The sequence below is a fragment of the Sparassis crispa genome, assembly GCF_003851025.1.
Source record: "Sparassis crispa DNA, contig_000000F, whole genome shotgun sequence".
NCBI classification, from domain to species: Eukaryota; Fungi; Basidiomycota; class Agaricomycetes; order Polyporales; family Sparassidaceae; genus Sparassis; species Sparassis crispa.
In genome coordinates, this window is record NW_020939747.1 from 1,892,164 (window position 1) to 1,906,951 (window position 14,788).

Consider the following 14,788-nt stretch of genomic DNA (forward strand, 5'->3'; position numbering starts at 1 on the left):
TTCCGAGGGCCTCAAACAGAGCAACAAGCGAAATTCATGTACTGAAGAGGTCGATGTTCGACATCATCGCACGTAGAAACTATAGCGGCAAATTGTTGGAACAATCCCAAACACTATTAATGTAATGGGTGCTACACCGGACATGCTGGAAAGTATACTGGATGTGCGATGACACATGAGATGGAGGGTAATATAGAGCAAAGGTCGTGAGAGTGGGATGTTAAAGGTGACTGGATTGCGAGACCAAAATGCGCAGAAAACAGTGAATATGCTGGATGTGAGCGGTCCGCTTTGTAAAGTGAATGAGAAATAATCCAACTCCTCCACTATTTGAAACTATTGAATTGCCATCCCGGCTGAAGCTCAAGATATGGATGCCGCCCTAATTCGGAAGCAGTAGGTCGGTCGTCAGGATTGCTACATCACAACTCCTGGGTGAGCCACAAGGTACCATACCAAAACGCAGTAGAACTCACGTTGCGAAACACTTCTGTCTGAAATCATCGGCGAGGGGGGAGAGGCTTATATCCGCAGGAAGTGGAGGTCCCTTTTGCGTTCGATACAGCTGAGAGCAGTATCATTAGTTCAGCGCTGTGAGCATGTGCCAGACAACTCACTTCAAGTAGAACAGCCATTGCCTCCTTTCCACTCCATGGCCTTTGGCCTGTCCACATCTCGAAAACGACACAGCCAACGCTCCAGATATCTATCTTCGAATTATAACCTTTCTTCTGGGGATCTATAACTTCAGGAGCCATCCAAAACACAGTTCCTTGCATGGACGTATAGGCTCCAGCCGCGTTGATATCATCGGTACGTTTGGATATACCAAAGTCAGAAATTTTGCAGATACCCGACGTTTCGACCAATATATTGTCCGCTTTCAGGTCCTGTTTGTTGATTGCGACGATCAGCATTGCGATTCTAGACCAAATACTTCCTCGACTTACACGATGCAAAATACCCTTCGAATGGAGATACTCAAGGCCCGAGAGGATTTGCCAAATGAATGACTTCGTGACCTCCTCGTCGAATTTCCCATATTTTCGGAGACAGCTGGCGATTGATCCACCAGGAACATACTCCAAAAAGCTGCAGGACAGCATAAACATAGTCAGCGACCTGGCAGAGCCACAAAAAAAGATTACACACATGCTGAGGAAGGTCGGTGTCTCCTCGAATCCAAGGTATTGAACAATGTGAGGATGATCCAAGTCCTTCAAGGTCTCACTCTCCAGCTTCAGAGCTTCTACAACAGAAACCTGCCGAGAATCGTCCTTGTCGCTAGCAGTCCGAGGTATCTCCACTTGCTTCACAGCGATCATATCTCCAGTTGTCGCATTCAAGGCTAGATACACCTTGCCGTAAGTCCCTTTGCCAATCAATTCCCCACGAACCCAGCGGAAGATCGCTGGAAATAACTTTAGCCAAGGAACTTGAGAAACAATGAGGATCACGTACGCTTGAGTACTCCTCCAGGCGAGGAATCCTGAACAGTAGAAGGCATGGCTGATCTTGCCTGCTCTGTCGTAACCTCTTCAAGTCGACTACCCCATAACTTCGTGTTTCGTTTCCGCAAAACAGCAGTCACAGACGACGATTCCAAGCGCGATGTGCGATCAATCCGTTTTTTGTGTTCTTCCGCGACCACTCGTATAGACTTTTTGTGCCTGAAGCGTCCGGGTGCAGGCACTGGATTCTCGGCAGTTGTGGGAGATGTTCCACCTGAGGGCGTCTCGATCACCGGTTTATCGAGATCATGTTCAGGGAAATACTCCTCCAGGCGTTCGTACACATCTTCTGGCGGCGGACGCGGTGCCCAAGTGCGATCGTAATTGTCATCGAACCGACTTGTACGCTGATCCTGAACAGATTTTGTAGCTGCCGACGTCGGGGGATTCCGTCTAGTCGTTCGCACAGGGACGGGGGGAGGCAAAAAGTCGGGAGGAGCAGGGAAATTGGAAGGTGAAAGCCTGGAGACATCCACAGGGCCAGAATTGGATAATGGCAGATGTGACGATGAGGGCGAACTTTCAATACTCAAAGGGGAAAGGGGTGGTCGAGTGGTGCTTCTGGTCTGTTCTGCAGGGCCCTTCTGCAAGGAAGCCTGGCTGCTTTCACTCGACTTGTTCGGCCTGACCGCCCAAATAGTGCCACCGCCTTCGCTATCCGAGTCATCGTCAATATCTGGTAGTGACTCCATATTGGGGAAGTTGTTGGGTGGCGGTGCTTCGCGTGGATTGGGTAACGATGGAGGAACGTCACTTGGCAGACTTTGATCGGAAGGATGTTGACAGGTAGAAATTTGACTCTGTGGCGGGTGAGACGGCGGAACAAGATGAGTCGGAGGAACAGGTTGAATGGTTAGAACAGGTTGAGTGACCGGAAGAGGCTGAATACTCGGAGGTGGAGGTACCTGACTTGGAGGTGCTTGAGGCCGAATGCGTTGCGCCCTCGGCTTCACTGTACCTTCGGCCGCAGTTTCGTCAATGAAACCAGCCAACCACGTATGCTCGTTATGCTTAAACAATGTCGCCGATCCATCCTTTTCGTCATTAGACAACGACGATACACTGGACGTTTCAACATGAACAGCCGGAGACCGAGACGCCCACGACTCCTTACTTGAATTGTCATGATGCGGTACTGTTGGACGCATGGGGCTGTCAGGAGGAGAGCGGCGAGTGCGGTCTGGTTGGACGGGAGGGTCCAGACGCGGAGCGGAGAGATCATGCTGAGCATCAACACGAGCACGGGGATTGGGTCTCAGAGGTGCCACCGATTGCCCATCATCACGATTGAAGCCAACCTGCGATGGTACGCTATGAAGACGAACGTGAGATGCTCCCACCATGCTATCTTGTGGGCCCTCGACCCCACGAGGTGAGTGCATTCTGGGCTGAGAATATGGAGAGACCGCAGGATCATCAAGGGCTGAGCGTGGTCGCGGAAACGGTTCCTGACTAGGCGAAGCCAATCCCAGATGGCTTGTGCTTGCAGACGAACCGGGAGAGATCCTAGGAGATAATAGATTGCGAGCAGGATGCTGTGATACAGGTGAGGTAACACCTCTATGACCATCGTATGACCTCGGGAGGACAACGTCGTTGTGACCGACTTCGTGGTAGGTGGGAGAGAGCACGTCCCCCACAGAAGAACTGCTATGAGGAAGTACCGTGCTAGAGACAGCGGGACCACTGGCGGACGGCCGCGTAACCACTGGTAGGACCCCCTGGGCAAGTCGCGAGGCGCGACCAGGCTGCAAACTTGGAGGATGCTGCTGCCTATAAGCATTCCGCATGTCCGTCATACTCTTGTTTGCGCGGTTCCCCGACAACGTAGGCGGTGACTGAGCCCCCTTCCACGCAACAGCCCACATAGAGGGAACGGGTGTCCCCTGGTGCCTTCTGCTGCGGGAGGAGCCTCCGGGTGTCGAAGGTACAGTTGCGCGAGGCGGACTAGGCATCGAAAGAGGTCCGTATCCAGCAGACGGTCCAGCATAACGAGGAGAACGAGTATCCTGTGGTGTAGTGGGACGGTCCCTCTTGTATCCACTGGATGGGATATCCGAGGAGACTACTGTCCAATCATCAACAACATTCCTGCTCTCCTGTGAGTCGTAGTTCACCGCTCGGACGCGACGAAGGCCGGGTTCTCTGCGAGGTTGACCGTCCTTGTGCTTGAGCCGCTCCAGCTTCTCCCTGTCCTCAGTATAAACTCGCCGCTGTTTCTCCGAATAATCCGCCTGTGCCTCCAGCACTTGCAATGGTTTCTCCCGCTCAACCATGACGTCGGAAGCTGAACCAACAGAAGTATCCCAGCGCATTGATGGCGCGGATGGTGCGAAGGTATTGTTTTGCGGTGAATGCGTGAGGGGCGGGGAACTTTGTTGAATACCGCCACGATACATGTCCGATGAAACAGCACCGGATTCGGGGCTTCGAAATAGTTTACGCTCCGAGGATGGGGTGCCAACTGGAGACTGGGGCCGATGACGGGCGACAGGAGAGACAGGGCGACGAGACAAGGGAGCTGTACGCGATTGAGCCGGGGGACGCATGGTAGAGCGTCGAGTCTCCCGTTCGGCGTGCTCCAGATCGTCGGAAACAGATGCTTCATAACCTGCGGCGACTTCAGGCTGTAGTTCACTAGCCGAAGATTGACTGTCGCGTCTTGACCGCGACCTACGTCGCACCGGCTGTAATGGTGCAAACAAAGTGTGCTCAGGCAGCACGGGGGGAGGTATTGTATTGATAGTCGGCGAGACACACACTGGGTCCAAGGATTCGTGGACAGGAGCAGCAGAATGACAGACGAGGAGCTTGACGGTTGCTTTCGAATCGCCTTGCTCGCGGTATAACTCGAACAGTTGCTCGTCCGTCAGAGGTTCACCGATCGCGTAACTTCCTATCTCTGTGCGATAGATAGAATGTTGCGATTGATCCTCGTCAGGTATCTGTAACTGTTGAAGTATGTCAGAAACAAAAGACATGTCCACAGGCCTCATCCAACCTTCGTGAAGATACGTTCGCGGATGAACGCAGGTGTTATTGCTCCGGTTATATCAACAGTTGCAAATTTGTCCGCATCGGCAGTCACAAGAAATATGACCTTCTCATTCGGGGGTGAACGAAGGGCATGATTTGGCTGTGTATAGGAATCAGGAGTCGTCGTCGTCGTCGGCGGCGGCGGCGATTGCTAGCCAATCGGGAAACGAAGGTCAATATACCATCGACACAGTCCAAGATTACACAGGAAACCATACCTGTGATGGCTGTCGGTTGTTCGAATAGCGACGAGCATGGCTAGATCTCGGTAATTTGAACCCGAGAAACTTTGCAGGGCGTGAAGTAGTCTCGCTTCGGTCAGGTGTCGGCGGACTCGCTGCTTCTTGCCTGACGCCCCCCTCGCCGCTCAGATCAACAGGTGGAGCACTCTGCCCGGGAGTGCTTGGAGGAGGGGTTGATTCTATGGCAGGAGAACTAGTGCTGGAAGGGGAAGAAAGAGCGGGATTAGATGGGTTTGACCGTGACGACGGGTAATGCCTGTGATCTGGAAGGTTGGTTGTTAGAGGTGTTGGGATATGCGATGCTTGTGGCCTCTCAACATGGGTGGAACGAGAAGGACTGGGTAAAGGACGCGGTTGAGAAGTGTATGCATTCGGATAAGGATTGGTTGCTCCAATTCTCTCTTCGCTGCCGCTGGAGCCTTCCTCCGGACTAGGATTGTTGACGACCAAGATGCGCGGTCGTGGTCTGCGATTCTTGGCATAGGTCGATCTTGTCTCATCAGACATGTCGTAGATCCGGCGACAATGAGTGGCAGAGGCGGAAGTGGTAACGTGGTACAAGGTACAGATGAGTAGGCACGTCGACCAAGGCCAGGCAACGTTAAGTAGTCGAAGGACGAAAGGCTGAGTGAAATGCGCTCAGATATGTGAGAGACAAAAAACAGTACGCAGACAAGGCGGCAGCGTCGAGCCAAACAACGAAGACGACCAAGGAGGGCTTTGTGCCTTCGACGCGGCCACACCGGTGGCCAAGCACTAATCTGCCGTCGGCTGACTAAGCAAACTTCGCGCGTCTCGCCACCCACGTCCATCCTCCTTGAAAGCGCATGCCCTGTCGAATCCCTTAATCAATGCGCACGACGCTCATCAGTATCTCAGTACCCAACATGCACTCGTCTTCCGTCGGATTTGACCCTGTTTCACGCACCAATATTGGTGAAATGCAAGTGAAATGACCTGCGGACATTTCTTGCCCAGGCTAAAGAGCCTCTCCATGTTCGCGGAACCTACAGCTGATGAGTCTCAATGATGTTGATTGTCGCTACACGCCTGAGACGGGCCGTCATCCTCGTATCATTCACAACAGTATCTGAAGTGGTAAAAATACAGAAACAATATACAGAGCTAGTACAGGCGATCCCATGAGGACAATATTACGCATCATGTTCCTACTTCCCCGCACGAGTGAACGTCCCTTCACTGAGATCAAGCTGCGAAATACCGATCAGTTAACCGGCTCAAATCGATCAGCATGGAGGTCACTTACTTTTGGGAAGTCCGCGCGCTCACTCAACATGGTTTCACCCCAACACAGTAGCCTCAGCAAACCGACCAGTTTCGCCTCCTTCCCCTGGCTCAGGCTTTCGAGTATGGCGGAATTCACTTCGCCTGCCGTTTTCATTCTCTGCGCCGGCGAAAGGAGCTCACTGATGGCCGCAGGAGCTAACGGAGATGATTCAAACGCCAGCAGCGCCATTGTCCTCTCGAGCTCGGACAGAAACTCCGGGCTCTCCTCGCCTCTCGGGGCTAGTTCCTCCTGTGCAAACTGCAGCGCTTCAGCTATCCGGCCCTGACGGATGTACTCAATGAGCTTCTGCTGTTGAAGCCGGAAATAAAGGGCGGGATTAGTATCCAAAATCTGTTGGAAAAGTGGAAGATTAATATCCTAGGACTGAAGATGCAGCAGGTAGCAGAAAATCATATTGAAGACTGAAGTTTTGGTGTAAGAGTCTCACCATCGCCCTCGGGCTCGGAGTGGTGCATGAAAAGTCTAATCCTATTGAAACATATCGTGGAAGATAGACTTACCTCAGGGTTCAGGTCATTCACGCGTGTGATAGCATCGCCGACGTCTCCACGCTGCAATGCCTCTCGAATGTTCATTCTACTCTCAATACTCTCGAAATCGACTGGAGATTCCAGTCCAGCCTCCTTGCTGAACTCCTCCGCAGCGGTTCTATAGCCTTCAATGACAAGGTAGTCCATCACAAGACGATTCAAATCACTGCAAAGACTCAGAGTTAGCTACAAGTGACACCCTCGAATTTGACGACGGAATAGCAGACGACGGAAAGGTTCAGATAATACATGCAATAAATTTTTAACTCATCAAGGAGTTCAGAGAGATTCCCAATAGTGTTGCTCATCTTCTGGTCGCCAGTCGGGAGAAGAGGAGACACGTACTGTTTGGACACCTGCACATCGTGAAGCCGACGCTCCCACTCTTCTTGCAGGATCGTTATCTTTTGGGGGGACTGAAGGACAGATGGTCAGAACAGACATAGCATCTGAAAGACACGCGGAACAGACCATGAAGAACTTGCCCCAGGACGCCGTGGCAAATTTTAAGGATGATTTCAACTTTAGGGCAGGCTCACGCAAGCGTCAACGGTCGTAAAGTGCAGAATATGTATACACGCATATCCTGTAACTACACTTTAGATAAACCCACCACCACCACCACGAGGACGAAATGCTTTTCACTCGTCTGCAATGAAAAGTACTTGAGCTCAAATCAACCGTAGCGTCCATTGTAAGACACAAGACCAGCGTCTCCGCACCTAGACCTTGGCAACATGCAGTGCGAGTGCACAGAATGATCTTACGGCAGTAGCATACATCTGAGTGCGAACGGAGCTGTCAACACCCGCAGGTAGGAGAGACTACGATCAACGTACAGAGGACAACGGATCTGTCTGTTGGTATAGTCGTTACTGGTGCTCAAGCTGTAAGGTCATGCTTTCGAGACAACCCCTCCGGACCTGATGATGTCAAAGAAGTCTTCCCCTGCCAACGCTATTCGAATCTATATTAGAGAGCCATCTCCACAATTTCGCATAAGATACGACTGACCTTGACCCTTGCTTTCGCTTTTATGACTGCTGTCATGTTTTCTGGTCTTTTCCCCCTTCGCTTTGGACTCGATTTTTGGGGCCGGCAATGTAGGCTTGCCAGACCCTCTATGAGTTTTCAATTCTTCAGCCGCTGTAGCGTTTGCTGCTTGCGACTGCTGAATGACATTGAACAGCTTAACCACTGACAACGAACGATAAGGCTATAAATCTCGCGGGTTCGCAGAATAAATCGTTACCTCCTCGTTGCGCGACCTTTCGCAGAGCCCTTTCGCTTTCTCCCCCCCATCCACCAATGACATCTTTCACTCTGCCTTTGTCCTCCTTCTCCTTCTTCTCAACTTGCAGTATTCTCTTGCCCTTCACTTCAAGCTTCTCGTCGTTACGTTTTCTTGCTACCGATGGCTTCAGTGACAATGGTAGTGCAGAAGGAGCCTTCGTATTCAGTAGAGACTGTAGTGTTGCGCCAAAGTGTGTAGCATCGGTAGCGCGACGTTTGCGCTTCAATGTCTTCTTCGATTTGGCCCGCTTGACCTCCGAGATCTCATCCTCTGCATCAGGAGAGGATAAGGCGTCGCTCCCGGATGAGCTACCGGATCCTGATGGGTCTTCGTCGACGGAGTGGAGAGAGTTCGTCTCGTCATCCAAGCCATCCTCTCTGGGTGCGAGCTTTTGTCGTTTGGAAAGAGACATGGTGCGAAGACTATGAAGCAGCGAGTTTCAGTTCCTGTCAGAACTTTCCGCTGAAGTTGAAGCCTGATATCAAAGGCGGGAGCGGATAGGCGCCCATAGAACGCGAAGCCACTGCTAGTACATCACTACGAGTTGTTCCTTGAATCAACAACTCTGGCACCACCAAGCACCCTCGTTGCAGCTCTTGTTTGAACTGCAGAAACCTGCTGTCAACGCTCTTCACGATTGACGGAGACCAACGGTCGGTTTCTGAATCAGGTGAGACGACCCTCCTTTTACGCGACATGGCGCGGTTGACAACGTTGCAAAGTCCCCGACGCGTTTGCGCAGTCCTACGTTGCTGGATCCTCTTTCTGATATCGATACAACTCTTTGGAGGATTGGCTTACACAGGGCATTATTCATGGCATCCTCATCCCTCGCGCCGATTGATCTGACTGTGGAACCAGATCTTCAGCCACTCTACCCAAGTCCATCGCAGACTGCTCATCTTCTTTCGCCCAATGTTGGACTTGCGCCGGCGCAGAAGGCTGAACTGGTGTCCCATTGCGTCACGCGGGCGTGTCTCTTTGCGGATATGACATTGCTCTCCTTCTTGCTCACAGATTCCCATGCCCAGGCGTATGTGGATCTCACGAAGCAAGACGAAGACGGTCTCGGACTGATCAGCATCACCATCCTTGGGTTTGGGTCAGAATGTGACAGAGATATCGAACGAGAGGAGTGTGTTAGACTGCTTATATCCGAGGGCTGCGACGTCAACGTCTCCGACCAGGGTTCGACATCATCTCTCTCCTGTTGAGAACGTTAATTGACTGACAGAACACCAGCTGGATGGACTCCACTCCATTATGCTTCCCTGCTTGCACCTCCGACCTTAGTGTCACATTTGCTCACGCATGGCTCTCTTTCCCTTTCATTGACTAGGCGCCAATTGACGGCTCTTGACATTGTCACCGCACATTCTACCGTTCCTGGGAGGGAGGATGTTGCGTTACTCCTGGAAGAGGCGATGCGTGAAGCCGGTTGGAAAGGCGGGAGGATGGAGCAGCAGAGGCGCTCCTTTGAGCAACGGAGGCGGCGGTTAGGAAAGAAGAAGAGCGTACAAAACGACATCGAGAAAGTGTTGGGAATCAGCCCAAGGTGGTGGGGCCACACTGAGTATGATGTGTTCGCGGATTTATCCGACGAAGAAGACGGAGAAGAGCAGAGCAGCAGCTTCTCTTTCGTAGGTCCTCTTCGCCTTACGGATGTACCACGTCTCACCCAGAGGCAGACGCCAACACCAGATTATACCACTATGCTGGTCTTCTCGCCTCAATCCTTGCCAGATATTTTCCAGTCCTTGATCACCGATTTCCCGCCATCGCTGCGCAACGCAGAACCAGCGAATGCGCTGTACATGCTTGCCCGGTTTGCATGTCTGAACTGCGACCATAATTGGGTTGAGGACTTGATCATAGGTGCCACTGACACTATTGAAGAAGCCTTCTTCGTGAGCAGTTTTCTCTTACATCTGGGTCAACGAATAATATCCTCCTTTTTGTCCAGAATAGAGCAGAAGACGCGACTTGTCTGATCTTCTGGCTGTATAATACGACGGTTTGGCTCCATGTTATGCGCTGCGACGATGCCATCAGTGGGACGTGCGAATACCTGGGTTCGTTCGCTCTGATCGAGGAGATCATCAACTCCGTCTTCGGTAATGTTCATTCATTACGAACCTCGCCAGTAGCTAATTAGCCATTAGTGTTTATCATCCGCTTAGCGGAGAGAAAAATCGACCAGCTACTGGACGCGGCCTTGCTGGACTACTCACCGCTTTCCAGTGAATTTGAGTCCATACAGTTTGAGTCGGAATGGTCTTTTCTCCGATCCTTTGGGAGCAAGAAGAAGGCGATTGTGAATGGTTCGTCGGCGAACCCTCCAGCCGGCCGCAACCTGCCTTCTCCGAAACTCCCTAGTCGGCCTCCCTCCCCCTCCTTACCGTCTCAAGTATCCTCATCACCTCCAACCACGAGGAATTTTGCATCATTGAGGCAGACTTTCACTCGGGCGCGTGCTCCTTCCTCCGCTGCTCCTCTGCAGTCCCTCTTCACCGACACTTCCACTCCTCCTCCACCTTCTCCTCGAGATATTACTTCATTCATGACCGCTCTGCATACACTGCTTACACTATCTGGCATTAATCCCAGTCTAATCGTTCAACTGTGGTCTCAGGTCATGTACTGGACAGCATGTGAGTATTGTCGCTCATACACAGGAGAATTCTGACGGTCTATTATTAGGCGAGACATTTAATCGTGTCCTGACACGCAAGAAATACCTCTGCCGGTGCGTGAATCAGCCGAGTACTCTTGGAGTGGTCTGAATTGTGATCGATCAGGTCTCGCGCAGTGCAGATCAGCATGAATTTGAGTGTGCTGGAAGAGTGGGTAGGGGAGATGCAGTTGCCTCGTGGAGTTGTATCACATTTTGCTCCTGTGCGGGATCTCTTGACTTGGTTGCAAGTTAAGTCTCTTTCGCCGTTACAGTGTTCCATACTGACTGTCCTACAGAGCCTGTCTTCCATCAGTGAATTTCCGAACCTGATTGCTACGATCCAGACACTGAAAAATCTCAATCCTCTGCAGGTAATTATGAAGCCATGTTGATTGATTGTCAAGCTCATGCCAGTCGTCTCAGATGCGTCGTGCTGTGCGCGATTACAGATATGAGGTTAACGAGCCTCGGATGACCGAAGAATGCAACCAATATCTTGCACAACTGCAAAAAGATTGGGAGAGACACAGAGTCAAACTGGGCGTTGAAGCGCTGCGCAAGGAGGTAAGTGACAGTTACAACGCTAGGATGTTCAGAGCTTAAACAAACGCCTTCATCGGTGCGCGCATAATCAGATTGTCGAGCGGGAACGTGATCGCGACGACAATGTCAGCCGCTCTCCTTCGTTGCATGACGTCTCGATAGCTTCGGACAGTGTTTCTGTCACGACTTCTCACGAAACATCTGCGGCCCAGCGGGGCATCGACGCACTCTTCGACACGACTCAAGAGAAGTCCTCCTGGGAGCCAATGAAGGCTCCCGAACCGCTTGGCGAGCTCCTGGATTCAAGGTTCATGCTCCCACTTCTTTTGCCCTCAGATCCGCGAATGTTAGGCGCGCTGCCTGTGACGAGAACGAATCCGGACGAGGAAAGGCGTAATAATGCGCGTCTCAGTCTAGATTCTACCGCGACGACTACGAGTCGCGGCAGTTTCGGGTCTCGCGGAGCGATGGCCTGGCGTCTGAGGAACAGAAAGTTACGTGAGGTGGGGGTCACCACGCTTCAGTGGATCGATGGCTCACGCTCGGCTGCTCGGTGGACCCGACCTGTCGAACTGGACGAAGAGGTCGAGGGGCCGCCACCGCCATACTCTTCAGATGATCCCCAGTCGTCTCACGGCGACCTGGAGCCAGCGCTGGTCACCCACCTCACCCCGCTCACAAGAAAACCTTCCACGCGTAGCAGGGGGCGAGCCAGTGTTGGCTCTACGCCCGTCGAGCCAACAGCCGTTGGGTGGAATTAAATCAATTTTGTGCTTATTTGCTAGTCGTGTCTCCCTGCTTTCGCTTCTTTTCCATGATCTGATAGTACAATCTGTATATTTATACGCATAGTCTCGTTTATTCTGACCACAAGTAGAATACTAGTTAGCCGCAACACGGAGGGGTGGATCATGTGCTCGCGGAAGTAAAAGTATAGTCGTGTTGCCACCGTGACAGCGCTTTATGATCTGAGACACTGCGGCTTGAGCGGTGCGCGCTATTGCTTGGCGTGGCACAGCTTCACCAGGATTTATTAATGGCATTGAACATGCGCGCGCAGCTTCTTCCTCGAGCATCTTGTCCTGTAGCTTTGAGAGCACACGACATTCCTTACCTTTCTCCTACCGGATCAATTCACGACCATGTCTTCTGAAGATGCCCCGCACGACCTCCCGGACTATGCCACTAGCGGCCCTAACGCAAGCCTCACACATCACCCCCACAGCCGCAGCGCATCAACAACGCATCTGCTGCAGCCCAGCGAGCAAGACATCCAGAAGTCATTGGAACCGTCTGTTAATGGCTATGATCCAGCGTACAGGTACACTTCTTACACAGACAACCCCGAGTACGGTCCTGGACAGTCTACGGAAACGTTCAAGGAGGAGAAACCTGTGCCTCTCGTAAAAACAGTTGCTTTCCAGGATCTCGGTGAGTATGTATCCCTTGAGCCCGGGGTTGCAGTCTGACAAGTACGGGCAGAATATGCCGAGCCCTTCGACGCGGGTCGCTCTCATTTTCAGTCTGAGAAGCCACCTACCATGTTCGAGAGATACTTAGGAAAGTATCCACTAGAACAGCGAATAGCAGATAAGCAAAGGGGGGTTGGGATACAGAAGTACCCCATCGTAGGTGTGTCAGGAATATAGACATTCTTTGTATGCGATTTATTCATATTGTGCAGTCTGGCTGCTGTCAATAGCTATGCTGGGAGTCCTGGTGTACGAGCTCGTGGTTAATGGAAAGGCACAGGGCACCCCAGTGTCGTTCAAGGTACGTTGCTATTTCTGCGAGCACTGCAGGGTCTAAACTATCACATCCAGCCTGTCGTAAATCCCATGCTAGGGCCATCAGAGTATGCGCTGATCAACTTGGGAGCACGCTTTCCGCCCTGCATGAAGCTGGTTCAAGGGGTACCATTGACCACCCAGTTTCCTTGTGGGTCTTACTTCCAACTTCTCATGCATCGTTACTCAAGTTATCATACAGGTTTGAATGACACAGCCAACCCTCCAGACAGAATATGTCCTCTGGAGAACATCTGCGGATTTGGTGGTTTCCATGATAAGGCGCCGGACCAGTCGTTCAGGTCAGTTCCGGCATTCGCCCTTCGTCGATTTTTACCCCGACTGAACTGTCCGTAATTTTTAGATTCGTTACCCCCGTCTTCCTGCACGCAGGCATCGTGCACTACGCGCTGAACATGCTGGCCCAGCTGACCGTCTCTGCCCAAGTTAGTGTTTCAATCTCTCTACAGCGATTCATATAACATCTTCTTAGGTTGAACGGGAAATGGGTTCCATTACGTTCATTGTCCTATACTTCGCTGCTGGCATCTTCGGGTGAGTGTTGTCAACAATCTCCCACGTTCGGTAAGGTGTGCTCATTCTAGACGCAGCAACGTTCTCGGTGGCAACTTTGCTCTAGTCGGCGCCCCGTCTGTGGGGGCTAGTGGGGCCATCTTTGGCACTACAGCAGTAAGCGTTTTTGCATCTACATGCTGTCCTAATCAACTTTTACACTTGTAGGTGGCGTGGGTGGATTTGTTGGCGCACTGGAAGTACCAGTACAGACCTGTCAGGAAGGTAAGGTTCCCGATACCGTGTATGTTGCAGAGCTAATGCCTGGGCTCGTCACTCTTTAGCTCATGTTCATGATCGTCGAGCTCATCATTGGTATCGGCCTTGGATTCATCCCTTGTGAGCCTGTTAGTCGAAGATCGTTTGTATTCTTTCCTGAATCCCCCCTTCGTTCTTAGACGTAGACAACTTTGGTCAGTACAGCGTCTCTTTTTCAGTAAAGTCTTGATCCTAGTTTGTGCTTGCAGCACATCTCGGCGGTTTGTTGATGGGACTACTCGTGGGCATGGTGTTCTATCCGATCATCAGCGCTACTGTGAGGCATAGGACCATCGTCTGGTGCTTCCGGGTCGCAGCTATACCCCTCGCTATAGTGCTCTTCGTGGTTTTGATACGCAATTTCTACACATCGAACCCGTATGCCGGTGCGTTGCGGTTGTTTGGTTGCGTGTTTAATGGCTATCGCTAACAGTAATCAGCATGCTCTTGGTGCCGATACCTTTCTTGTATACCCACGTCCGCCAACAACCACTGTCAAGGGTATGTCTTTTCTTTACTACACGGGAGACAGTGCTACCGACCATGTTCATTAATTCGTTCTTTGCTCCAGAACCGGTATGTCTTCTGTTATTTACTTGAAGAATATTTGGATTGATGCTCACTCGATGTGCAGGATTGTCAATGACATCCTCATCAAGCGTATGATCGTGCGTCTCTTCAGCTGGGGCTGAAGCATGGACTCAGTCGGACATAATTACCTATAATTACCTGTTCTGCATGTTAATTATTCTTGCAGCTCATCTGAAACCCGAGATACCCTGCATGGACTCACGAACGGACTTATGGTAGACCCACATGGATGTAAAGATGAAACTCACCACCATCTTTTGTCGGGAGCGTGCACGACATGCACAGCTCCGCCTGCCTCTGCATCGGCGCTCAATGTCCAATGTTTCAATGAATGGCTCTGCGCCGTCTGCACATGACCATAACTGCGGTAGGGTAAGCTTTTCCAAACCTGAAATGATATACAATACCATTGAATGCGCCACGAGCCCCGTCTCCACGTC

At 51.5% G+C, this 14,788-nt stretch overlaps 5 protein-coding genes across 5 annotated transcripts; 2 read left to right on the top strand and 3 right to left on the bottom strand.

The window, feature by feature from the left end:
- Positions 1-326: 326 nt before the first annotated feature.
- Positions 327-5,296, bottom strand: SCP_0106540 (MAP kinase kinase kinase mkh1; the record flags this gene model as incomplete). The annotated part of the gene is made up of 8 exons (XM_027752884.1): positions 327-417; positions 477-565; positions 618-890; positions 951-1,092; positions 1,153-1,411; positions 1,462-4,462; positions 4,513-4,698; positions 4,766-5,296. 8 exons carry the CDS (start codon positions 5,294-5,296, stop codon positions 327-329), a joined length of 4,572 nt encoding a protein of 1,523 aa, XP_027608685.1.
- A 662-nt stretch (positions 5,297-5,958) lies between these two features.
- SCP_0106550 (Uncharacterized protein) lies at positions 5,959-7,102 on the bottom strand (the record flags this gene model as incomplete). The annotated part of the gene is made up of 5 exons (XM_027752885.1): positions 5,959-6,000; positions 6,057-6,428; positions 6,599-6,794; positions 6,974-7,044; positions 7,100-7,102. 5 exons carry the CDS (start codon positions 7,100-7,102, stop codon positions 5,959-5,961), a joined length of 684 nt encoding a protein of 227 aa, XP_027608686.1.
- A 421-nt stretch (positions 7,103-7,523) lies between these two features.
- Positions 7,524-8,334, bottom strand: SCP_0106560 (hypothetical protein; the record flags this gene model as incomplete). The annotated part of the gene is made up of 3 exons (XM_027752886.1): positions 7,524-7,585; positions 7,643-7,825; positions 7,881-8,334. 3 exons carry the CDS (start codon positions 8,332-8,334, stop codon positions 7,524-7,526), a joined length of 699 nt encoding a protein of 232 aa, XP_027608687.1.
- Positions 8,335-8,737: 403 nt separating this feature from the next.
- SCP_0106570 (hypothetical protein) lies at positions 8,738-11,900 on the top strand (the record flags this gene model as incomplete). Its single annotated transcript, XM_027752887.1, has 10 exons — positions 8,738-9,110; positions 9,165-9,562; positions 9,611-9,829; positions 9,886-10,036; positions 10,085-10,573; positions 10,623-10,668; positions 10,721-10,844; positions 10,893-10,967; positions 11,020-11,160; positions 11,232-11,900. 10 exons carry the CDS (start codon positions 8,738-8,740, stop codon positions 11,898-11,900), a joined length of 2,685 nt encoding a protein of 894 aa, XP_027608688.1.
- Positions 11,901-12,281: 381 nt separating this feature from the next.
- Positions 12,282-14,423, top strand: SCP_0106580 (Uncharacterized rhomboid protein; the record flags this gene model as incomplete). The annotated part of the gene is made up of 15 exons (XM_027752888.1): positions 12,282-12,570; positions 12,622-12,771; positions 12,824-12,912; positions 12,963-13,077; positions 13,129-13,228; positions 13,291-13,372; positions 13,420-13,481; positions 13,538-13,616; positions 13,668-13,724; positions 13,784-13,838; positions 13,898-13,912; positions 13,967-14,143; positions 14,198-14,258; positions 14,329-14,333; positions 14,392-14,423. The coding sequence occupies 15 exons, from the start codon at positions 12,282-12,284 to the stop codon at positions 14,421-14,423; spliced, it is 1,368 nt and encodes a 455-aa protein (XP_027608689.1).
- Between the last annotated feature and the right edge of the window lie 365 nt (positions 14,424-14,788).